Raw genomic sequence first — 26,192 nt, 5'->3', positions numbered from 1 at the left:
TCAAAAAATTAGAAATTGAGCTCCCATTTGACCCAGCAATACCGTTTCTGAGAATATATCCGGATATGCAAAAAAGTATAGTAGAAATAACATCTGCACTTATATGTTCATTGCAGTACTGTTTACAATAGCCAGAATCTGGAAAAAACCCAAGTGCCCAAGAACAGATGACTGGTTAAAGAAACTTTGGTACATCTACACAATGGAATACTATGCAGCTGTTAGAAAAGATGAAGTCATGAAATTTGCATATAGGTGGATCAATATGAAAAGTATCATGTTAAGTGAAATAAGTCAGAAAGAGAGGGACAGACATAGAAAGATTACACTCATTTGTGAAATATAAAGTAACAGAATGGGAGACTAACACCCAAGAATAGTAGAGATAAAAACCAGGAGGATTACTCCACAGCTTAGAAGCCGGCCTTGCATGCTGGGGGAAAAGGCGGCTTAGATAGAGAAGGGACCACCAAATAAATGGTGCTAGGAGGGCCGGCTCAGGATGCGAGATGCTGAAAGTAGACTATAGACCGAACATGATGGCCACTCAATACCTCTATTGCAAACCATAACACCCAAAAGGAAAGAGAGCAAAAGGGAATGCCCTGCCACAGAGGTGGGGTGGGGTGGAGGGGACAGGTGGTGGGAGGGATGCTGGGACCATTGGTGGTGGAAAATGGGCACGTCTGGAGGGATGGTACTCAACCACTGTATGACTGAAATGCAAGCATGAAAGTTTGTAAGTCAGTAACTGTTACCTTACGGTGATTCAATAATGAAAAAGTAAAAAAAAAAAAAGAGAGAGAGAGAGAGAGAAACACCAATAAGTTGGACTGTGGCTTGAGTAGGCTTTCAGTTATTATTATTTGAATCTTTTTAAATATATACTGTGATTCATAAAATTATTCATACTTGCATTTAGGCATACCATGTTCCAACACCAGTCACAGTATCAAACTGCCACCACTAGTGCCCCCAGATTCCCTCCCACCAACCCCCACCTCCTAGCCTGCCTCCTTGACAGGTGCATTTTTTTGGGGGGGGGTCACACCCGGCAATGCACAGGGGTTACTCCTGGCTCTGCACTCAGGAATTACTCCTGGCGGTGCTCGGGGGACCATATCGGATGCTGGGAATCGAACCTGAGTCGGCCTCATGCAAGGCAAACGCCCTACCTGCTATGCTATTGCTCCAGCCCCCGATTAAAAACAGGTGCATTTTTAAGTGGCTGTGACTTGGATCTTCTTCTATTGTTAGTGACTCTGGTTTACACAAATATACCACTCCTACACACCACCCAGGCAGAAAATAAATTCTCTTGTACAGCAACAGTTATGGAGTAAGATTGGCAATGGTTATATTAGCAGTCATACTTCCATAAAGATGAATTCTGGTCTTTGACAACTGTGGTTCTATCATTTGGTTTATTTATTTGTTTTGTTTAAATGTTCACTCTGTTTGAAAGGATCAGACATGTATTTGGAGCAGTTAGGAAAGGGTGAGAAGGAGTAGTAGTGATGATATATTTGAATATAGATTGTTCTTGGTTCAAATAACTCTGTAAAGAGCATTACCTTCCTTATCCAGTGAAAGGTCCAAACTTAAAGAAAAATCAAACTAGTTAAGAAATATAAATTTTAAACTTTAAAAAAAGAAAGAAAAAACCTACTTCTTAATACAACAAATAAATTATTGATAATATAATTCAGGAGCTAGAGTGTTTGTGCAGTGGGTAGGGTGCTTGCTTTGCATGTGACTGACCCAAGCTTGGTCCCTGGCACCACATACAGTCCCCTGATCCCCACTCCCCCCAGCTCCTGGGAGTGATTCCTGAATCCAGAACCAGGACTAAACCCTGAGCCCACTAGGTGACCTTAATTCAATCAAATAAACAAAACGTAGTTCAATCTAATCATTGGCATGAAATACAGAGCTTTTGTCAATTATCAGTTATGAAAATACTGTTGATCCCAAAGTACATGTTTTTTTGTTTTCATTTTCGTTTTTGCATGACACCCAGTGGTTCTCAAGGCTTACTCCTGGCTCTGTGCTCAGGGATCACTCCTGGCGATGCTGGGGACCAGATGTGATGCCAGGAAACAAACCCGGGTTGTCTGCAAGGCAAGCATCCTATTTGCTGTATGATCTCTCTGGGCCCTCTAGTTTATTTTTTATTAAAAATTATGCATTTACAATCTTGCCTACATGCTTAAATTTATTTGTAACTCCTAATCATTTTCTTTTTGGCCATCCTTCACAGACATGCATAGAGTGGTAAAAATATTCCACATGAGATCTGGAGCAGCCGCGCACGAAACAGCACCTCTGCTCCTTAAAGACTATGATCCAGGAGGTCTACTAACCCATTTTGGCACCCAGCGGCTTCTTATAGAAATGCATCTAGACTGTGAACTGAGCTACAACCCCATGCCGCCTGGGGAGGGAAAAGGATTCTCTCTCAATCCTTTCTTTCTGTGGGGAGATGGCAGCAGCAGCAGCAGCACCCATGTGGTGTCCGCCATCTTCTAGAACTCACAACCCAGAGGTATGAGTTTGCAGTGACGTGGCTTGAAGGAGTTCATGGGATGGGGGTGTTGCCAGCACTCTCTCTGCCCAGATGAGATCTGGAACAGCCACCCAAGAAACAGACCCCTCTGCTCCTTAAAGACTATGATCCGGGAGGTCTACTAACCCATTTTGGCACCCAGAAGTTTCTTATGGAAATGCTTCTAGACTGTGAACTGAGCTAAAATATCAGAAATCCAAAACTGCGAGGCTGCTGTTGCGGCTGTGTGAGCTCATATATTCTTCATTCTCAGCAATGGAAAACAAATTATCAAATGATGCCTTTTCAGCAAGTTTGTTGGGGGAAAATTCCAGACAATAATAGTAAGTTCTTTGTTGAAATATTGAATGTATTCAAAGTATAGAGAGAATAAAATGAAGATAATTAGCTACTCAGTCTGGGAGATGGGCTTGGGAGGCGGGTATATTTGGGGTTCTTGGTGGTGGAACATATACACTGGTGAAAGGATGGGGTTTTGTTCATTATATGACTGAGACTTAAACCTAAAAGCTTTGTAACTTTTTTTCACAGTGATTTAATAAAAAAAAATATTCCACATGAATATTACCAGCTGAATTTGAGTAAGATGACATTCTGCCTCATTGTTTCAGCTTTTACACTGAAAACATACCCTTTATGTGGTTTACTTAGTGTTTTATTTTTCTTATCACTTTTGTACTTTTGTGTTGGTATGTGTGTTATTTAAAACAGCCAAGTCTCGGGGCTGGAGCAATAGCACAGCAAGTAGGGCGTTTGCCTTGCACACTGCCGATCCGGGTTCGATTCCCAGCATCCCATATGGTCCCCTGAGCACCACCAGGAGTAATTCCTGAGTGCATGAGGCAGGAGTAACACCTGTGCAATGCTAAGTGTGACCCAAAAAGAAAAGAAAAATAGCCAAGTCTCAAAGCAAGAAGGTTGTGCTAGCACGTGAAAACAGAGATAAATAAATGGGACTACCTTAAACTAAGAAGCCTCTGCACCTCAAAAGATACAGTGACCAAAGTACAAAGACAGCCTACAGAATGGGAAAGGATATTTACCCAATACCCATCCGATAAGGGGTTGATATCAAGGATATACAAGGCACTGGTTGAACTCCACAAGAAGAAAACTGCTGACCCGATCAAAAAATGGGGTGATGAAATGAACAGAAACTTCCCCAAAGAAGAAATTCAAATGGCTGAGAGGCACATGAGAAAATGCTTGACATCACTAATCATCAGGGAGATGCAGATCAAACCAACAATGAGATACCATCTCACACCACAGAGACTGGCCCACATCCAAAAAAACAAAAGCAACTGGTGTTGGCGCGGATGTGGGGAGAACGGGACTCATCTGCACTGCTGGTGGGAATGCCGACTTGCTCTGCCCTTCTGGAAAACAATATGGACGATTCTCAAAAAATTAGAAATTGAGCTCCCATTTGACCCAGCAATACCACTCCTGGGAATATATCCGAGAGAGGCAAAAACATATAGTAGAAATAACATTTGTATTTCTATGTTCATTGCAGCACTGTTTACAATAGCCACAATCTGGAAAAAAACGGAGTGCCCAAAAACAGATGACTGGTTAAAGAAACTCTGGTACACCTAGACAATGGAATACTATGTAGCTGTCAGAAAACATGAAGTCATGAAATTTGCATATAAGTGGATCAACCTGGAAAGTATCATGTTGAGTGAAATGAGTCAGAAAGAAAGAGACAGACATAGAAAGATTGTACTCATATGTGGAATATAATGTAGCAGAGAGGTACGAGCTAGCAATGATGTAACTTCTGGCAGATATTTCACTGGACTTAGTTACTAAAATACAGAAATCCAAAATCTCGCAGCCGCTATTGTGGCCACATGACCTCACATCTCTTCATTCTCAGCAATGGAAAACAAATTATCAAATGCTTCCTTTCTAGCAGGTCTGACTTTGTGGGGAGAAACTCCAAACAATAATAGTGAGTTTTTTGTTGAAATATTGAATATAATCAAAGTAAAGAGAAAGTAAAGTGAAATTTATCAGCTACACAGGCAGGGTGAGGGGCTGGGGGGTGAGTTGTGGTGGGGGGAGGTTTACTGTGGTTCTTGGTGGTGGAATATGTGCACTGGTGAAGGGATGGGTGTTTGAACACTGTGTAACTGAGAAGCCTGAAAGCTTTGTAACTTTCCACATGGTGATTCAATAAAAAAAATTAATTAAAAAAATTAAAAAAGAAGGTTGTGCTAATATAGATACAAAGCAGTATATATTGTAAATCACATAGCATTGTAAACTAATAAAAAATCAGTAAAATCTTAATTTATAAAAGAAAGTTATGGTGAGCAGACAATGCAGGGGTAGGATGCTTGCCTTGCACACAGCCAATCCCAGTTAGACGCTCTCCCCCCCCAGTAGCATATAAGGTCCCCCAAGCCCCTCCAGGAGTGATCCCTGAGCAGAAAACCAGAAATAAGCCCCACGAACAGCAGGGTGAGGCCCAACCCCCCGAAAAAGAAACTTGTGATATATATTTAATGCTGTCACTGAATGTATCTAAAAATTATAGAAATAATAAATTCTGTTTTACGTATTTATACCATTTTTCAAAAGGCATTTTATATATATATATATATATATATATACTCTGCTTTAGTGTCTTTCATACCTCTTATGAGCATTTGAAATTTTATATATTTGTTTCCTTACACTGTGTTTCCTCTACCCAGAATGCAACAATATCTGTGAATGCAGGTCTTTATATCTGGCACCCAGAACAGAGCTTATAGCAGATGATTTGTGCTCAATCAACAAAATGTATTCAAGTGAATTTCTAAGACTTCGGGATGTGGTTAAAATTCATCATACTCAGTATTAAGTAACAATAATGTTTAAGGTCAATGAAGCATAAAACAATTGAGAAAATCTTTGCCTCTGTATTTGTTAAAAACAATTTTTAAGGGGCTGGGAGATACTGCAGGGACCCAGGTTCAACTTCTGGTGTCATATGGACACAGACCAGTATAAACCTGGAGGCCTCTTAGCACTGCCTGGGTGCCCAGGTAGGTCTGATCTAGCAGCATCAAACCCTCGGGCCTTGGCAGTAAACCCATGGCTTGGCTGGCCGAGAATCAGTGGTGAGGGGCCCAGATTTCCCACCCCTTGGGAATGCAATGAAAAAATTTTAAAGTCTACTTATATCTGTCTATATATTCATATTAAGTATTCAAAAATGTTTATTTAGGGGCTGAAGCGATAGCACAGCAGGTAGGGCATTTGCTTTAATCTAACCCTGACCTGGATTCAATTCCCAGCATCTCATATGGTTCCCTGAGCATCGCCAGGAGTAATTCCTGAGTGCATGAGCCAGAAGTAACCCCTATGTATCTCTGGGTATGACCCAAAAAGCAAAAAAAAAAAAAAAAAAAAAGTCTATTTATAAAAAAAGTATTTCCTGGGGCTGGAGCAATAGCACAGCAAGTAGGGTGTTTGCCTTGCACATGGCTGACCTGGGTTTGATTTCCAGCATCCCATATGGTCCCCTGAGCAACGCCAAGGGTAATTCCTGAGTGCAGAGCCAGGAGTCACCCCTGTGCATCACCGAGTGTGACCCAAAAAAAAGCAAAAAAAAAAAAAAAGTAATTCCTTAAAAATGGCAGGTTTAAGTAGAGGACGTTGGGAGGACCCATTCGGGTTGGAAGATGCAAACTGAAAGCAGATTATAGATTGAACATGAAGGCCACTCAATATCTCTATTGCAAACTAAAACACCCAAGAGGAGAGAGAACAAAAGGGAATGCCCTGCTGCAGAGTCAGGGTGGGGTGGTGGGGGATGGGGTGTGGATGGTGGGAGGGATACTGGGATCATTGGTAGAGGTGAATGGGTACTGGTGGAGGGATGGGTACTCGACCTAAACTATAGTGAGCTCAATTTATAGAAAACATACAAATTGTGAAAAATGTGCTAGTCCATATCTGCAAAAAGAAAAGGAGCAATTTTCATAAACTAAAACTTCAGATACCTGGTATAATGCCTCTTTCATAGTTCCGTCCTACAATAGGTGGGATATTCTTTTTCATATTTCCATCCCTCACTTATTCTCCACTATTTTTGTTTTTCGCTTTTTAGGTCACACCTGGCGATGCACAGGGGATACTCCTGACTCTGCACTCAGGAATTACTCCTGGCAGTGCTTGGGGACCATATGGGATGTTGAGATTTGAACCTGGGTCAGCCATGTGCAAGGCAAACGCCCTACCCACTGTGCTATCTCTCCAGCCTCTCCACTTGTTTTTAAAATTCTTTTGTTCTGGGGGAACCACAGCCAGGGATGCTCAAAGGTTACTCCTGGCTCTGACCACAGAAATTACTCCTAGTCATGCACTGGGGACCATATGGGATGCCAGGGATCAAACCTGGGTTAACCATGTACAAGGCAATTGTCCTATCCAGTGTACTAGCTCTAGCCCCAACTATTTGCACTGGCAACCCAACTGCTTTCTTTCTTCTATTTCTTTCTATATTTCTTCTTAGGACACATTCAATAGGGCTTAAAGATTATAACTAGTTCAGGAGTCCCTCCAACAGTGTTGGGGGACCATGCAGTACTGGGCTTAAATATATAGCTCCTTATAGGCCAAGAAAGAGATCTAACCTTTTGAGCTATCTCTCTGGTCTGTGGACTGGTTTCTTATCAAATGAACTAATCTCTGATAAAGAGAATTTAATTTTATTTGAATGGATTTGCATCAATATAATAAAAAAAGATATTTTTTGCTACATAGCTCATAATAGTATGTACTATACGAACCCACATACAATCCATATGGGAAAGATTATTAGTTTGCTCTTACCCTAATAAGTGAAATGAACTGCTTCTTGAATTAGAATAATGACAGCATAATTTCCAAAAACATATAAAATGGCTATAGCACAGAAATTAAGTACTGTTTTATAGAACTGAATTTACCAGGGCAGGAGGGGTAGGGAGAGTAATTTGAGGGTGCAGGGGGATGCTGAGACAATGATGGAGGTTAGGGAATACTCTGATGAAGGGTGTGATGTTGGATACCCTTTCATGTTGTATACATGAAAGCCTATAATTAATAGTATTGCAAATCACTGTGCCTAAAATGTAAAAAAAACAAACAATCAGGCAAAAAAAAAAAAAAAACCAGATATACCATACCTTTGTGAACTGGTCACAATCAACAATGCGGAAAGTTTTGCCATAAATTGTAATGTTTATTCCTCTATTTAGATCTTTCCAGTGGTAATGATCTCCCTGGTCATTCTTGGGTAGCCGCTGGCGTTTGATTAACTTGCCCTGAGGAATTCCAGAGTTTTCCACAAAAGGCTCCATGACAGACATGCTGTCATCTTCCAAATAGTAGTAAATGTTCACTTGACGGATTCTGTAATGTTCTTCAGGGGACATAGGAACATCTTCTTGGAAATAAGCACTAAATTTCAGCACCTACATAAAAGGAAGGAGAACTAGAATTATAGTAATTTTTCAGACAGAAAACAATAATACTCTCCTATAAAGAGGACCACTGGGGCCTGGGCCACCCCCACTTCTACCCAGTTGACACTAGGAGACAACACAAAGGAGACTACAAAACAAGCAACAACAAAGATCATGTTTATGGAGACAAAGAATATAATGTGATTTCCAGGCAGGAGGTGGAGGTGAATTGAGTTGGAAGGGGAAACACTTTTCAAATAGCAAAAAAGAAGAACATTCAACCAAGGAGGGTCTAGTGAAAGTGATAAAAATGAATCTCATTTTCTCATAATTGATACTTACATTTCAAATATTTTTCCAGAAAAGTTACGTAATGGAATTGTTCAGGATGAAAAAGTAGAAGTGTTAAAGCATAGAAAAATAAACTTGAGGCTTAATTATAATACAACAGTTAACAATATATTAATAGTTAATACCTAGAGTGATAGGTATTATCATTTGAACAAATTGACAAATGACAAGTGATACAAATGATACCTATAGTGATGAACTGGGCAATAGCACAGTGGGTAGGGTGTTTGCCTTGCACATGGCCGACCTGGGTTCGATTCCCCCATCCCTCTCAGAAAGTCCGGCAAGCTACTGAAGAGTATCTCACCCGCACGGCAGAGCGTGGCAAGCTACCCATGTGTATTCGATATGCCAAAACCAGTAACAAGTCTCACAATGGAGACATTATTGATGCCCACTCCAGCAAATCAATGAACAACAGGACAAAAATGCTACAGTGCTACCTAAAGTGATAAAGTGAGCAGGGCAGTTGCCTCGCAGGCAGCCCTCCTAGGTTTGATCCCTGGCAAGCCATATGTACTGTAACCCTGTCCTGCCAGGAGTGGCACCACTCCCAAAACAAACAAAAATATCTTTCCAATTTAATTTCTTCTCAGATGAAATGAAAGTGTAAGATACTTAATTAGGCAGTTACCTAAATGTGAGGGACTGAATGAAAGAAAAAGACAAAAATGGCTCCAGTTTCAAGCTTATATTACCTGGCAAGACCGTGTTGAAGGGGCAGGGCAGGTCATGATGACAGAGAAAGGAGCTATGTGAGAGTGCTCCTTGGGTATTTATTGTCAAGGCTGCAGAAAACAGAGAAGTAAACACAGAACCCTGCACAGGATACCAATGAGAAGAGCACTGGAGAAACCTGCAACCATCTAGAGAACATTCTCCACTGCAGAGCAATGGGCCATGCACAAGCTCTTACAGCACACTTAGAATATTCACAGGGAGGGGCAGAAGTGCAGAGACTGCCGAAGTGCTGAGCTCTGCCCAGGCATAAGCTAGTGGCAACCCAAAAACCCGAATCACAACTTTGAGACTCCACCCTTACAAAATTCGAGCTGGAGGCAGGAAATAGAAGAGACAAGTTATCCAGGGCCAACATTTACAGCACAGATAACATTGGCCTGCGGCTGCCCCCTGCAAACCACAAGAAGCTCACAAGAGTCCTTTGTGAACCTGAAATAGCCCTGGCTGTGGGCAAGCCCCACCATTCCAAATCCAGGGCAGAGCAAAGGGGAGCTTAGGACATCTTCCAGCCCCAGCTGAATTAAAGACAACTCCCACCTGCTTCTTCTGATTGCAGGCCACACAGTAAAAGCCTAGACTTAAAAAAGAGATCCATTGTTGAGATTAAGGAAAACAAGCATCAAACCTATCATTGCCTGCTAACATGTTGAATGAAATAAATTTCCAAACAAAAATATTCTATTCAGCTGGATTAACACTCAGATTCAAAGGAATGATGAAATTCTTTACAAATAACAGCTAAACAAGTTCTTTGTTGTTAAACCAGCTCTGGAAAACGCACTGAATGGTCTTCTATAAAAGATAAAGAAACCCTACCTGGAGAGCATCTATCCTTGGCATCAATCCCAAAATACTAAAAATATGCAATGTGGAAAGGGAAAGAGTAACACTGGAGTCTTGGATAATGGGCTCAAGGTTCAACTTAAACTTTGAACTTAAGAAAGATACAGACTCAAAACAGCGCAGGTAAACTGTAGGTAATCTCAAGACAAACATACATAGACAACCCAAAAGAGGAGAGCAAATATAACCTGGTCATTACATAAAAGGCATTTATCAATGTACAGGTAAAGAAATAGAAATAAAGATATCAATATCAATGTATCAATGTACAGGAGAAGTAAAATATCTTCACAAACACCCAGGATCCATATTAAAAGTGGCGACATACTCCTTTATTTCTATAATTTCAATTAATATCAATGGTCTTATTCACCAATCCAAAGGCAGGGTGTGGCTGGATCAGAAAACTATCAGAACCTATACTTCTGCTTCTTACAAAAGACACATCTGAACTATCATGAAAAGCAGGCTCAAAAGCTAAAGAACAATCACATAGAGAGCAGTCTAAAAATGATTCCAGGAGGTCTGTTCCACGGCTTGGAAACTGGCCTAACATGCTGAAGGAAATGGCAGCTCAGATAGAGAAGGGAACACCAAGTAAAGGATGTTGGGAAAACCCATTCGGGTTGAAAGATGCGTGCCAAAAGTAGACATATAGACAGAACATGATGGCCGCTCAATACCTCTATTGCAAATCACAACACCCAAAAGGAGAGAGAGAGCAAAAGGGAATGCCCCGCCACAGACGTGGGGCAGGGTGCAGGGGACGGGGTGCGGGAGGGATGCTGGGACCATTGGTGGTGGAAAATGGGCACTGGTGGAGGGATATGTACTCGATCATTGTATGACTGAAACACAAGCACAAAAGTTTGTAAGCCTGTAACTGTACCTCACGGTGATCAGATAAACATGTATCAGACTTAAATAAATTTCATATTGAAAGATTACATAAGGGAGAGAAATGACCACTATATAATAATCAAAGGATCGATACATCAAAATGACAGCATATACTGCAAAACATACATTTACATAGACATAGACATAGACATTTGTATTCATGTACATATATATACACACATTTATTCATATACATATATATACACATTTACATATGTTTAAAGAAGCAAAAAATATATGTAACAACTATTAACAGGCCTGAAGAAAGCAACTGACAACAGTATGTGAATTTAACATCTGTCTCTCACTGTTAGATAAATGAACCGAATTTAAAAATTAGTATGAAAACAACAGCCTTGAGAAACAAAAATGGAAGAGACAAGGTTAACAGACATGTATAGGACTCACCACTCCCCCAAAACATTTTTCTCTAGTGCACACAGAACATTTCCTATATATGCCACATGCTAGAAAATACACATGTATCCATAAAATCAAGAAGATAAAAATCATATCAAGTATCTTCTAAGAACTCTCTGCTTTGAAGATGGAAATAAACCACAAAGCTAGAAATAACTCAAACACTTGGAAACTAAATAACATACTGCTGAGCAATCAGTCAAAAATGAAATAAAAGAATATAGGTCCAGAGAGATAGTACAAATAATAGGGTGCTTGCCTTGCATGCATCTAAAGAAGGTAAATATATGAAGTAGGCAAGAAAAAAAGGTACATATATGAAGCAGAACAAGAAAGACCTCTTCAACAAACAGTGCTGAGAAAACTGGATACCCACATGCAAAAACATGAATCCATAGTCACTTTCTCACTTTATACACAAAAATTTATTCAAAATAGATAAAAAATTTCAATAGTAGACTACAATATTAGACCATAAAACATACTAAGATAAACATAGGTATAAATTTTCATGCTATTTTCTTTATCAACATCTTCTATGATTCAATGACACTGGTAAAGAAATAAAAGCATAAATAAATTAATAGATACACCAAACTTAAGAGTTTCTTTGCTGTGAAAAAAACAATCGCTGAAATAAAAGACCATACTAAGTGGGAGAAAATGTTCAACAACCCACATGAACAAAGGGCTAATATCCAGGATATATAAAGCATTCACAAAACTCAACAACAACAAGGAAGCTATCAAAACCTGGGGAGAGGAACTGAAAATAACATATCAATGTAAACATAGCTGGCTAACAGGCATATGCAAAAACGTTCATTATCACTACTAGGAAAATGCAATCAAAATGAAAATGAAGTGACCTCACATAGTAAAAATGGACCAATCAAAAAGGCTGGAAACAATCAGTGCTACTGGGCTGTGGTAAGAAAGGAGCCCTCATTCACTGTTAGTTAGACTTTGGTTCAAACTCTGTGAAAAACAGTATAAGGATTTTTAAAAAATTAAAAATAGAACTCCCACTTGACCCAGTAATATCACTCCTTGGCATCTATCCCACGAATACAGGAACATTAATTTGAAAAGACATGTTCATTGCAGTGCTGTTAGCAATAGCCAAAAATCTATAAACAACCCAAGTAGATAAATTGTGGTGTACAATGAATTGCTATTCAGATCTAGGAAAAGATGAAATCTTTTTCACTGCAACTTAGATGTAATGGATGGTTTCATGCTAAACAAAGTAAATCAGAAGGAGAGAGACAAATACTGAATGATCTCACTTACATGTGACACATTAAAAAACAAAGCAAGGGGTTGGAGTGATAGCACAGTGGGTAGGGCATTTGCCTTGTACTCGGCCAACCCGGGTTCGATTCCCAGCATCCCATATTAATTACCCCAGCACTGGCAGGGGTAATTCCTGAGTGCAGAGCCAGGAGGAACCCCTGCGCATCACCGGGTGTGACCCAAAAAGAAAAAAAAAAGCAAGGGAATAGACAATGACCAAAGAGAACAAATCCTGAGAGTTGGCCTACAGAACTGAGTCTGCCAAACTGGGGTGGAGGAGGGTGGATAAGAAGGTACCTAAGGATAGAGGCAGAGGAATATTTATGCTAGTGGGGGATATGATGCAGTAAAATTGCATGCCTAAAACATAAGTATTTATACTACCAGAAATCATGACATTACAGTAATAATAAGTCTTACAATGAGAGACGTTACTGGTGCCCGCTCGAACAAATCGATGAGCAACAGGATACAGTGACAGTAACTATTAAGAAAAATACACAGAAAAAGCATGTCTTTGGGGAAAGAAGCTGAGCTGAGTCAGAAATATACAGAAACTGGGAACATTAGAGTGGAGAAATGTGCACTGGTGAAGGGATGAGTGTTGGAACATTCTTTGCAACCCAATCATGAACAACTTTGTATCTGTGTATCTCACTGTGATTCAATAATAACAATAATAAGAATAAAATAAAATTTAAGTATATATATATATATATATATATATATATAGTACCTGCGGTTCCAATAGCTCATCCAGGTGAAGTTATCCCGGTATCAGGATATCTAGGTCTGGAAAGGTCTGGAATTTCAACATGCCCAAAACTGTAGATTTTGTTAGTTATTCCCATGAGGTAACAGCTGAAACCATGGAAGTGGGTGAGTACTCTTAAGAAGACAGAATGAAAATGGAACCTTGAAAAATGCTTACTGCATGAAGTACAGTTTACATTAAATTCTATGGAGGCCAGAGTAAAAAGCAAACAATAAGAAAGAAGAAAACTATTCAAAAAGGGCAGTTTTAAGAAGGAAGAAACTTTGTAAGCAGGTCTAAAGAACAGGCCAAAGATATTGCTAGTAAAAGAACCATTTCTAGATTTAGTAAAATCTGGCTACCTGGACAAAGTTGGACTTAAAGGTGAAGAGAAGTCAGATTACAAGTAATCTGACAGTCAAGTGAGGAATAAAGTGTTTTTGTTTCTGGAGTCACTCACACCCAGTAGTTCTCAGGAGCTACTTCTGGCTCTGTGCTCATGGGTCACGCCTGACAGTTTTCAGTAGGACCAGGTAGTATCAAAGATCAGACTGGTATTGATCACACACAAGGCAAGCACTTTAACCCCAAGATTATCTCTCAGGCCCCAAAATACTAATGTTTAAAGGAGTCAGAAGATAAAAGCAACTCTTTTCAGACATCAAAGTATAACTTTACACAGAGAAGTACCACAGTGACTAGATTGTTTGAAAGGAAGTAACATGAAGGTTAAAGAAGAAAGAACAGTTGGCTTAATAAGTAGAACATCATGGTTAACAAGGAGCAGAATTATACAGGAGGAAAAAAAGAAGAAGGTAGTCAAAGTAGATGTCCTGGACATTAATCACCTAAACAAGAAATGACGTTGTATTCTAAGAATGATGAAAAGAATAAATAATGTTCAAAATCTGGATAAATATGATGGCTATTAAGGTATTCATTTTGGAATTTCCTCAATTATTAAACACTGATTTAATTTGTATAAATCTTAGTTCACACAGGGCAAAAAAGAAATTTTCGTTTCAAAACTAGACATATAACTACTATTATACTTCATTATCTATGGTAAGGAACATCTATATATTAAAATGATATGATTAAAGTAAAATGAATAATTTTCCAGAAATAAGTTATGAATTTGTAAAAGTATAAATAATGGCAATAGCACAAAGTAACAACAGAAAAACAAAAAGCACGAATCCTATTTTCTTGTCCTCCCTATTTGAAGTTACTACTTTCTCATTAATATGATTGACTTTATTATTTTCCAGTTTATAATATTACTTTCAGTATAAAGTTATAAGATTTATATCTTGATAAACTGTAAAATGCCTATGCCACTCTTCTCTTTATATTTTCATCCCTCTCCCTAATATTCTGATTTTGCAGTACCAATCACAACTTTGAATGCGCGCGCACACACACACACACACACACACACACACACACATAATTTTTTTTTTAGGAGAGAATGGACTCGAAGAGATAGTACAGAAGTAGGTCACTTGCCTTGCCATGTGGACAACCCTGTTCAATCTGAGGCACCCCAATTGGCTCCCGGAGCCTCACCAGTTGTGATGAGGCTGAGTGCAGAGACAAAATTAAGCCCTATGCATTGTTGGGTGTGACCCAAAATTTAAAAAAAATGAAAAGAAGAGAGAAGAAGGGAAGGAAGAGGAAGGGTTAGGGAGGAGAGGAGAGGGAAGGGTAGGAAAATGAGAGGAGGGGAAATCATGTATTTATATACAACACCTATATAACTGATACTATTTAGTGTATATTTAGATTCAGTCTAAGAACAATATACGTAGATTTGTTAGTGTCAAATAAATCAACTGAAATGGCAAAGGGGGAGGTTATATGGATCCTACTGGATACTTAGAAACAGTTTTACATGAAGCAATTATTAATGCAAGTGGCATGGTTTCACTGCCAGCTTATTTTGTATTGTTGAATCTCTAGCATCAATGCGTACTCATTAAAGGGTGACTAGTTGGACAAAAATGTTAAGACATTAAAAAATTAGTAAAAGATTCTTTAGAAAAGCAACAAGAGAAAAAAGAACAAAGGCTAGGAGTAAATTAGGAAAGCTAACTTATAAAAACTGACCAGCAGCTCTCAGCTTCAGCTTTCATATGTTAAAATATAAAACTTAGGATCAATGAGAGTTGAGTTTTTCTTAAAAGTCCAACTAGAGAGTCTGCTGCATGGCTAAGGTTAAAAACACTTTCACCTGGGGCTGGAGTGATAGTACAATGGGTAGGGTGTTTGCCTTGCACGCGGTCTACCCGGGTTCAATTCCCAGCATCCTATATGGTCCCCTGAGGACCGCCAGGAGTGATTCCTGAGTGCAGAGCCAGGAGTAACCCCTGTGCATTACCAGGTGTGACCCAAAAAGAGAAAAAAAAAACACTTTAATCTTAGTTGAAAAGAAATGACTTGGTGACAAAATTAAGGATGATAAGGATATAAGGCAATGCAGACAACAAAGCACAGAGTAAATATGACAAAAACAAAAATGCTATCCTATCCTAAGGGTACACTTCATGTCAAACCTGAAACATTCCCAGAGAAAAACAAAAATTTATGAGATATTCTATATAAACAAAATGGAGTCTTGTCATGATGACATTTTGTACTTCACAGAGATTAAGGGATTTGTTATTACTACAGGATATAGGACTTTTTAAAAGTAGGAAACACCCAGGAGGAATAAATACAGAGCTATATAATAAACAGTAATTTAGAATTCATCCAACTGTATCCGGAAAATATTCCAGTGAAGACTACAGGGAATTATTCTCTGTAATCAGCTTCCTGACCGAAGAAAGACTCTTTTAATCCTGAGTTCAGCTGTCTATGACTAAGGGTTGAGGCATTTGAATAATTTTTCCTCAGAGCACTCTGGAAAACCTGTGGTTTACTGACTTTTCTGCACAGTTGGCTCTCAGAAATCTGAATTCAAGGGGGTAATCCAAAAATTCCAGATGATACCTTTTTGTCAAAAGCCACATGTGCAGGAACAAATTGTGCAGGTGGGGCCCGTCTAGCTTCACCGTAAGTTAGAAGTGGAGTCTTGGAGGCCAATTCCTCCAGTTCATCCTGGGACAGCTGGTTGAGCGGGAGAGGATCCCCACCTATCCCAACTGTTGGACGTCGAATAACTGCATAGCCATTCCTGTAGTCCAATGTCTGGCTTCTGTGAAAGGCTGTTTTCTGAGAAAGAAAAGAAGTATGTCATTAATAATATTTTATGATTAATATTGTTAGTCATTGATATTAATATTTTTGAAAAAAGTGCAAACTATAGAAAAACTACTTAAACTGTTGTGTAAAAAGATCACTAAATTTACAGGGCTGGAGCGATAGCACTGCAGGTAGGGCATTTGCCTTGCACACGGCCGACCAAGGTTCAATTCCCAGTATCCCATATGGTCCCCTGAACACCGCAAAGTTAATTCCTGAGTGCATGAGCCAGGAGTAACCCTTGTGCATCACCAGGTGTGACCCAAAAAGCCAAAAAACAAAAAGCACTAAATTTAAATCAGAAAGTTCAGCATTACATTAAAATGTTCTTAATATGTTCCATGAAAAATTAAATTATTGGATCATACCCAGCAATGCTCAGAGGACCATGTGGCCCTGGAGACTGAATCCAAACCACCTTTTTGTGTAAAGCATGCACCCAGTCCATTCAGCTATCTCTTTATCTCTTTGGCCCAGAAATGTCTTATATATACATATATATATATATGTATATATGTATATATACACACACACACACACACACATACATACATACATGTGTGTGTGTGTGTTGGGGCAACACACGGTGATTTTAAGGGCTTACTCCTGGCTCCACACTCAGAAATCACTCCTGGCCATGCTTAGCAGGACATATATGATGACCCAAGTCAGGGGTGTGCAAGACAAGTGTCCTACCCCTTGGAGAAATTTCTTGTATTTTAAGCTAAATCACTTTCCTAGACCCAAGGAAAAGCAGCTGCCTGAGCTCACTAGCCTCCTCATGTACTTCATTTGATAGGGTAATGAGGAATCACAGAATTTAGAGTGTGAGATGAATATTTACGTAAAAACAAAGGGTCTTCTATGCATCAAAAAATAACCACAACCAGTGCTGGACTGGATGGAGGAGGGGAAGGGACCCCCCTTCACTGCTGGTGGGAATGTGAACTGGTTTAGCCTTTTTGGGAAGACAATATGGACATTCCTCAAAAAAACTAAGAATTGTGTTTCCTTACAACCCAACAATTCCACTCCTGGGAATATATCCCAGGGACTCAAAAACCCAATGTAGAAAAGACCCCAGCACTCCTATGTTTGTTGAAGCACTATTCAAAATAGCCAAAATCTGCAAACAGCCCAAGCGCCCAAGAACAGATGACTGGATAAAGAATTTATGGTACATATACACAATGAAAAACTATTTGGCCATGATAAAAGATGAAATCATGCAATTTGCTGACACATGGATGGATCTGTAGAGTATCATGTTAAGTGACATGAGTCAAGGGGAAAGGGACACACACAGAATAATATCACTCATATGCAGGCTACAAAGAAACATTAGGGGGAATAACCAATGCCAAAAGGCAACAGACAGGAAAAACAGAACTGGTTCTTTTTTTTTTTTTTTTGACATTTCTTCTTTTTCTTTTAAAGGGAAGCTTTTGGGGGTGGAGGAAAAGGGGAATGAGGTAGGAGAGGTCAAGGAAGGGACCACTACGATTATGATAGAGGGAAATGGTCACTCTGGAGAAGGGCTAGGTTGTGAAAGGAGATAAAGTGACATGCAATTCCATCAGTAAGTTTTGTAAACCACTGTATCTAAAAAGGTGGGGTGGGGGATGAAAAGATTGCTTTCCACAGTGGCAGATTGGGGTGTTGGAGGGAAAATGAGGACACTGGTGGAGGAGAAAACTAGTGAAAGGACTGATGTTGGAAAATTGTTTGCCCGCAACTCAGTCATGAATAAGTTTGTAATTTATGGTGATTCAATAAAAAATCTTTTTTTTTAAAAAATTAAACTGGTCTTAGCATGAGATTTTTGATTATTTTAGTCCTTGAACCAATGGAAACTTATCTCTGCACAACTGCCTGGCTTTCATAATCAGGGGGGAAAAATGGACTTCCTTATTACAATGACACACATATTCATACATTCATTTAGAAGACAATACATGCATATTACAGTCTTAAACTTAATTATTCCACCCTGATCCTTTTTATTAAGATATAGTGCAATTTTATGGGAAATCAGAAATGCAAATTTTGTCATTACAACAAATACAAAAGATCATGAGAAACTACTATGAACAAGAACATGTCAGCAAGTTTGGTAATTTAAAATATATTTATAAATTCCCCCAAAAATGCAACTTAAGTCTGAATCAAGAAATAGGATAATCCAAACAGACCAATAAAAGAGATTAAATTAGAATTCAAACACCTTCTAAAAAAGAAATGCCCAAGATTTCACTACTTCTAGTTTCACTAGTATCCATTAGTTTCACTAGTGGATTCTACCAAATATTTAAATTAGAATGAATACTCCTTCATTCTAGCAAGTGAACAGGAAGAAATATTTCCCAACATAATCTTAAAAGGCCAGCACTACCCTGATATAAAAACCAGATTAGAATATTTCAAGGAAAAAAATTATAGACTAACGTCCCTACTGATATAGATGCAAAAATTCTCAACAAAAGATCTGCAAACTGCATTTAACAGCACAAAGAATCATACAATATGATAAAATGATATTTATTTCTGAGATGCAAGGATGGTTTGCAATATAAATTGATATATGATACCACATTAACAGAAGATAAAAATCACCAGATCATCTCACTAGATGCAGAAAAGGTGGCTGACAAAACACATATTTTCATGATGAAAATGTTGAAAAATCATGTATAAAAGGACCATCGTCCAGTACAATAACAAACCCACAGCAACATCGTATCGTAATCAATACTGAAAAAGTGGGTGCTTTTCCTCAAAGACATATATAAGATAAAGATACCCACTCTAATGACTCCTAGTTTACATAACACTAAGTTCTAGTCAGTAAAATTATGCAAGGAAATGGGGGAAAAGGTATTAAATATAGAAAGAAAGATGAGAATTTTTTATTTGCATCTAATGTTCACTGAAGTATTATTCATAACAGTCAAAGTATTGAAGCAATGTGTCCAACAAATGCATGAATTAAAATGTGAGGTGTGTGTGTGCATGCATACATGTGTATATGTGTGTGTGTGTGTGTGTGCACGCGCGTGCATGCCACGCATTGCCTGGGTATGGGTAATAAACTCTCACATACAACAGGAGAATTATTCAACCACAGGATATGCGGAAGTCCTGATTTTTATGATGGCTTGGATAAAACTCTAGGGAATTATGCTAGGTGAAGTTATGAAAAAGATACTGTATTCACACAGATTAAAAAGCCAAAATCATAGTAACAGAGAGTAAAGAAGTAATTACCCGGGGGTAGAAGGGTGAAAGCAATTGAGAAATAATTGATCAAACGTACAAATTTATAGTTTCTTCAGTTATAAGATGAAAAAGTTTTGCTAGGCTAGACAGCGAGCACACAGGGGAAAGGAGCTTGCCTCAAATATGGCCAATTACTGCTTCAATCCCTGTACTACATATGGTCCCCTGAGCACCAGCAGAAGTGATCCCTGAGTACGCAGCCAGGAGTAAGCCCTCAGCATAGCCAGGTGTGGCCTTCAAACCAAAAAAAAAAAAGAACAACAAAAAAATAGTCTGTTAATTTAATGTACACCAGGCTGGAGTGATAGCACAATGGGTAGGGTGTTTGCCTTGCAAGTGGCCAACCCGGGTTCAATTCCTCTGTGCCTCTCAGAGAACCCAGCAAGCTACCTAGAGTATTCTGCCTGCATGGCAGAGCCTGGCAAGCTGCCTGTGGCGTATTCGATATGCCAAAAACAGTAACAAGTCTCCCAATGGAGATGTTATTGGTGCCCGCTCAAGCAAATCAATGAACAATGGGATGACAGTGCACCACGACTATGATAGCTAGTAACGCTACATTAAATACTTGAGACTTTATCTTAAATGTTCTTACCACAAAAAAATTGCAATTATTTGACAGAACAGAGATGTTAGATAATGCTATGGAGATAATCACTTTATTAAATGGTATTAAAGTAACCCATTATAGTTTTCAAACTTATACAATGTTATATGTCAATCAAAACTGGAAGAAAATAAAAATCAAAATTAAGGATAATTATTTTATTTTTTCCTTTTTGTTCTCTTCTGTTAGATGTTTTAAACCATATGCTTACATATATGTGGGCTGGAATGATAGCACAGCGGTAGGGGAGTTTGCCTTGCACATGGCCGACTCGGGTTTAATTCCTCCAGCCCACTCTGAGAGAGTGGCAAGCTACCTGTGGAGTATTTGATATGCCAAAAAAAATTAAAAGTCTCACAATGGAGACGTTACTGGTGCCCACTCGAGCAAATTGATGAGCAATGGGATGACAGTGACAGTGACTTACATATATACAAACATGTACATATACATACACATATACATTCTAAACTAAAAATCACTATCACTGTATCTCTGTCATCCTCTTGCTCATCGATAAGCTCTTTTAGCAAGTGGCCACCAGTAACCATTGTGAGACTTGTTACTGTTTTTTTTTTTTTTTCCGCATATCAAATACGCTATGGGTAGCTTGCCGGGCTCTGCCCTGTGGGCGAGATACTCTCAGTAGCTTGCCGGAGTCTCCAAGAAGGGTGGAGGAATCAAACCTGGGATGGCCACGTGCAAGGCAAATGCCCTACCGCGGTGCTATTGCTCTAGCCCTAAACTAAAAATACTGAACAAAAATTCTATTAATCAAAAAGCATTTTTTAATGAAGAGATAATTCATATACCTGTTCATTTCTTTTTTTCTTTTTGAGTTACACCCGGAGATGCACAGGGTTTACTCCTGGCTCATGCACTCAGGAATTACTCCTGGCGGTGCTTAGGGGACCATATGGGATGCTGAGAAATGAACTCGGGTTGGCCGCGTGCAAGGCAAATGCCCTACCCACTGTGCTCTCTCCAGCCCCAACCTGTTCATTTCTTCACAGCTCAACTTACCATCCTTCAAGATCTGCACTTACATAAAGTATATAATAAATTTCTTTTGCTTAAAGCAATATAAACTGGGATCAGAGAGAGAGTACAGTGGGCAAGGCCTTGCACTCAGTCGACCTGAATTTTAATCCCGGGCACCCCACAGGGTACCCTGAGCACTATCAGGAGTGCCTTGAGGACAGATGGGTATGCAAAAAAAAAAAAAAGAAAGAAAGAAACCAAGTCATTACTTGTGAACCTTTCATTTTTTAAATGGTCACATGTTCTGAGTCACAAGTTGGTTGGAGCTAATCAAGATATATCACAAAAAACATATAACAAAACGGGTTGACTTCTAATTTCTTCACTGGGTAACTTCAAATTCCTTCTTTCACCTTTAGAGAAAGAAGCCGTATCAGCTGCTTCCTTGGTTTCCTCATAATAACACGTCTGCCATCACGTTTACTTTATTATTAACGAACTTCTTGAGCACCCCAGAAAAAAGACCTCAGACCTCCCTATCCCTTTAATCATTAAGATTCACCTTCTGATGTCCTGAGAGTTATGAAGAGTGACCATGTTATTCAAATTTCAAATAAAAGAGATCAGCTAACAGTTGGTCAGTATATTTAAAATATGAAACATGTCAAGAAATAGTTCGTTCACCTTTCTTATAGTACAGAAATATATATTCAGAGCCTAGTATCTCCAATTCACATTGTGATTCCCCAAATCCATGCAGTTGTATCTTGAGGATAAACCCACATTCAAGCTCAATGCTTAGGTCATTCCTACACAGGGCAGTAACAGGACTTCAAACATTTTCTACATAAGCGTTCTTCAATTTTTTCACATCTGTGGACTGGCCTGTTCTGCATACCAGTGCACAGACCAGTAGTTAGAACCAAGGTGGTAGACCAGAAGTTGTCAATTTTTCTACAACCTGCAGTTGGCACTGGTCCATGGGCCAGAGGCTGACGATCACTGTTCCGGATTACATAAAAATGAAAACTCCAGGGACTGGAGTGATAGCACAGCGGGTAGGGCGTTTGCCCTGCATGCGGCCGACCCGGGTTCAATTCCCAGCATCCCATATGGTCCCCTGAGCACCGCCAGGGGTGATTCCTGAGTGCAGAGCCAGGAGTAACCCCTGAGCACTGCCAGGTGTGATCCAAAAAGAAAAAAAAAAAAAGAAAACTCCAGGAAAGGGAAAAACCTGTGGGGCTGTCTTAGTGTGGAGTAACTATGCAAGATACTTAGAATCCAAATTCCCTCATCAAACTTTAATTTATTCTAAGAATTTTACACTGGTATAGTATTTACCATGAAGAGGAACTTGGTGCAAATTACTAAAGTATAAGAATATAAAATAAGATGCTTCACCTATGATAATCAGCATACTGACTTTCAGCATTAATTTTCCATATTTCTCAACACAGATCATCAACATGTAACTGTTATATAACTGAAACCAATATTCAATAATGTTGTCAAGGGTTAAACTATGTCAGGAAGCTTCTTTCTCTTCAGTTTTGCTGTAAAGAATACAATTAAAGCCACAAGACAGCAGAGGCACTAAACCAAACCTAAATCTAAGAACTCATACAAAGTTTAGAGGTATGGGGGGTGGGGAGGAAGAAAGTATAGGGTTAGGGAAAAAAAGCAAGCTACAGGATTGCAGGTTAGGGGCCTGAGATAGGTTTTCTTTTTGGTTTTTTTTTGGTTTTTGGGTCACACCCAGTGATGCTCAGGGGTTACTCCTGGCTCTGCACTAAGGAATCACTCCTGGTGGTGCTTGGGGGGCCATATGGGATGCCGGGGATCGAACCTGGGTTGGCCACCTGCAAGGCAAACGCCCTCCCCACTGTGCTATCACCCTGGCCCCACCTGATATAGTTTTACTGCCAACAAAGCCAAAATGATGGATTAAGAGGAAGATGGGCATAGCCTAACTTTGCAAAGGGCCACTAAAAAAACTGAGGGGGGACATAGTTGGATTAGATTGTAAAAAAAAAAAAAGGCATAAAGACTAGGCAGTAGGGTCAGAGAATTAACACAGCGCATAGGGGTGTTTAAGTTTACAAGTGGCAAAATGGGTTCCATCTCTGGCATCCCATAAGGTCCCTCAAGCCTTGCCAAGAGGGATTTCTAGTATGGAGGGAGGGAGAGAGAAGGCAGAGAGAGAGAGAGAGAAAGAGGAAGGGAGGGAAAAGGAAGAGGGAAGGGAGGGAGGGAGGGAGGGAGAGGGAAGGAAGGAAGGAAGGAAGGAAGGAAGGAAGGAAGGAAGGAAGGAAGGAAGGAAGGAAGGGAGGAAGGGAGGGAGGGAAGGAGGGAGGGAGGGAGGGAGGGAGGGGAATAGAGAAGGAAGGAAGGGAAGAGAGGAAGGAAAAGGGAAGAGAGATGGAGGAAGGAAAAAGGAAGAGAAGGAAGAAAGAAAGAAAGAAAGAAAGAAAGAAAGAAAGAAAGAAAGAAAGAAAGAAAGAAAGAAAGAAAGAAAGAAAGAAAGGAAGGAAGGAAGGAAAGGAAGGAAGGGGAAGAGAGAAGGAAGGAAGGATGGAAGGAAGGAGGGAAGGAAGAAAGAAAAAGAAGGGGAATAGAGAAGGATGGAAGGAAGGAGGGACAGAAGGAAGGATGGAAGGAAGGAAGGAAGAAGGGGGGAAGAAGGAAGGAAGGAAGGAAAGAAGGAAGGAAGGGGAAGAGGGAAGGAAGGAAGGAAGGAAGGAAGGAAGGAAGGAAGGAAGGAAGGAAGGAAGGAAGGAAGGAAGGAAGGAAGGAGGGGGAAGGAGGAAGGAAGGAAAGGAAGGGGAAGAGAGAAGGAAGGACGGAAGGAAGAAGGGGGAAGAGGGAGGGAGGGAAGGAAGGAAGGAAGGAAGGAAGGAAGGAAGGAAGGAAGGAAGGAAGGAAGGAAGGAAGGAAGGAAGGGAGGGAGGGAGGGAAAGACTGGGCGGAAACGGGGTGGGATGAGATGAGGAAGGCTGAGAAGAGTAGGTGGAAATGAGACGAAGAAAGGCAGAGGAGAGGAAGTGCCCATGACTGGCAGACAAAAAACCTGACGCGCTTTCTGGGCCGGGGATTCCGCAGCGGAGCCCAAGGAGGGAGTGCGCGGCGGGGCGCGGCCGCGGGGCTGAGGGGAAGATCGGGCGCGGCGGGCCAACGGGGCGAGGAGGAGGTGAGGGCGGCGGGGGCCCGGAGTCCGGCCACCCGAGAGCGCGGCCACCGGGCGGGGGGTGAAACGGACGAGGGAGGGAGGGTCTCCCGGGCGTGAGGAGAAACTTCGGCGGCGGCGCCCGCAGCCCACCGAGTCCTGAGGCAGTCGCGGGGGCGCCGGGCGGACCGCGTCCTCACCGTGGGGTCCTTAAAGGACGTGCCCGGGAGAAAGGGCAGGCCGTGCAGGGACTGGGACATCGCGCCGCCGCCGTCGCCGCCGCCGCCTCAGGAGGGCTCCGCACGCCCGGCGGCCGCGGCCCCGCGTCCCGCTCGCCGAACCCCAACCCGCACGGCCGCTGCAGCTCCATGGTAACGCCAAACACCGCCAGGGCGCAGGCGCGGGCGGGGCGCGTCTGCGCGTGCGCAACCCACCCCCCGCGCGAAGCCTCGGCCTTCTCGCGTTAGGACGGCCGCGGCGAAAGGGGCGTGGTTAGCGGGAGCAGGGGAAAGTTGATGAGTGGAACCCGCCCACGTATTCGCCCCGCCCGCGCGTCTTAGCCACGCCCACCACCCTGTTCTCCTCGCCCCTTACCACCGCGCATGCTTCTCCCGGAAGTTACTCGCGCTGTGGGAGCGTCGTAGCACTCACTCATTTGTGAAGTTGGCGAGTGGGTGGGCGTGGATCCTTAGATGCATGGATCCTTACATGCTCCTTACAGAGCATGGGGAGTTCCTTGCCTCCATTCAACCCTCCCGGCGCCAGGTGAAAAAGGTTTAAACCAATGCCCAGACTCGAATTTCTCACAGACCAGGATTGCAGAAAATTGTATTGTTACACAGTGTTCAGTTATCTAAAGCAACCATCTGGTCACGAATCTTGGTTATTCTATTCTATTCTGTTTATTTATTTTTACCAGCTTCACCTTTGAAAAAAAATTGTCAATCCCTTTAGTTTTGCACTTCTGAGTTCTTAAGACGGACGTTGGATACTTGCCTCAGGATGCTCAGCATTTGATTGAAGATCTTTCAGGTTCTTGGCTCCTAATCTCTAGTTAATTCTTATCTGTGGCAGCAGTGAAAAAGAATCAGAGGCATTAAGTTCCTTCAAAGAGAAAGCTGAGGCATACGAAGCAAATAAGAGAAGTGGAATACCTGGCCCTGAGAACTAGTTCAGTGGTTAAGGAGGCATCACCTGGGTCTCCTGTGAGTCACGTGGAGTAATACCTGAGCACTGAGCATCTCTGGGTGTGGCAAAAAAAAAAAAAAAAGAGAAGTGGAACATCTTAGCATCAGAGGTATTCTCCCCTTGTGGCGCTATTAACAAAAATTGTTTGCATTAATATTTTTAAAAATGTAATCCTATCTGAAATATTTTCAGGAGTGAAAAATAGCTAAAATCAGCATGAAGATGTTTACAAATAAAAAATAAGTCAAACCAGACTCCTTTGGTCTGAAAATAGGGCTCAAGGTCTGACTTTTTAAACAGAAGTTTCTGATAATGAGCCAATTTACGAACGTGAGAGAGTTGGGGTCAGACCCAGAAAAATTTTTCCAGTGTTGTGGATAGTTTGCTACAATACACACAGCAGCTGTACTTGC

The 26,192-nt window shown here is 40.7% G+C and overlaps 1 protein-coding gene across 1 annotated transcript in view; it reads right to left on the bottom strand.

The window, feature by feature from the left end:
* Window positions 1-24,964, bottom strand: part of EFHC1 (EF-hand domain containing 1) — a 74,294-nt gene extending 49,330 nt beyond the window's left edge. Inside the window, exons 1-3 of the mRNA XM_055136003.1 lie at window positions 24,792-24,964; window positions 16,313-16,534; window positions 7,735-8,022 (exon numbers count right to left, since the gene is read on the bottom strand). Of these exons, the coding sequence (XP_054991978.1) occupies window positions 7,735-8,022; window positions 16,313-16,534; window positions 24,792-24,851 (570 nt within the window). The 5' untranslated portion in view covers window positions 24,852-24,964. The remainder of the gene's footprint in view (window positions 1-7,734; window positions 8,023-16,312; window positions 16,535-24,791) is intronic.
* Window positions 24,965-26,192: the final 1,228 nt, after the last annotated feature.

Source organism: Sorex araneus, chromosome 4, assembly GCF_027595985.1.
Source record: "Sorex araneus isolate mSorAra2 chromosome 4, mSorAra2.pri, whole genome shotgun sequence".
Lineage (NCBI taxonomy): Eukaryota > Metazoa > Chordata > Mammalia > Eulipotyphla > Soricidae > Sorex > Sorex araneus.
Note: the sequence above shows the minus strand (reverse complement) of the source record. Positions and strands in the feature narration are given on the sequence as shown.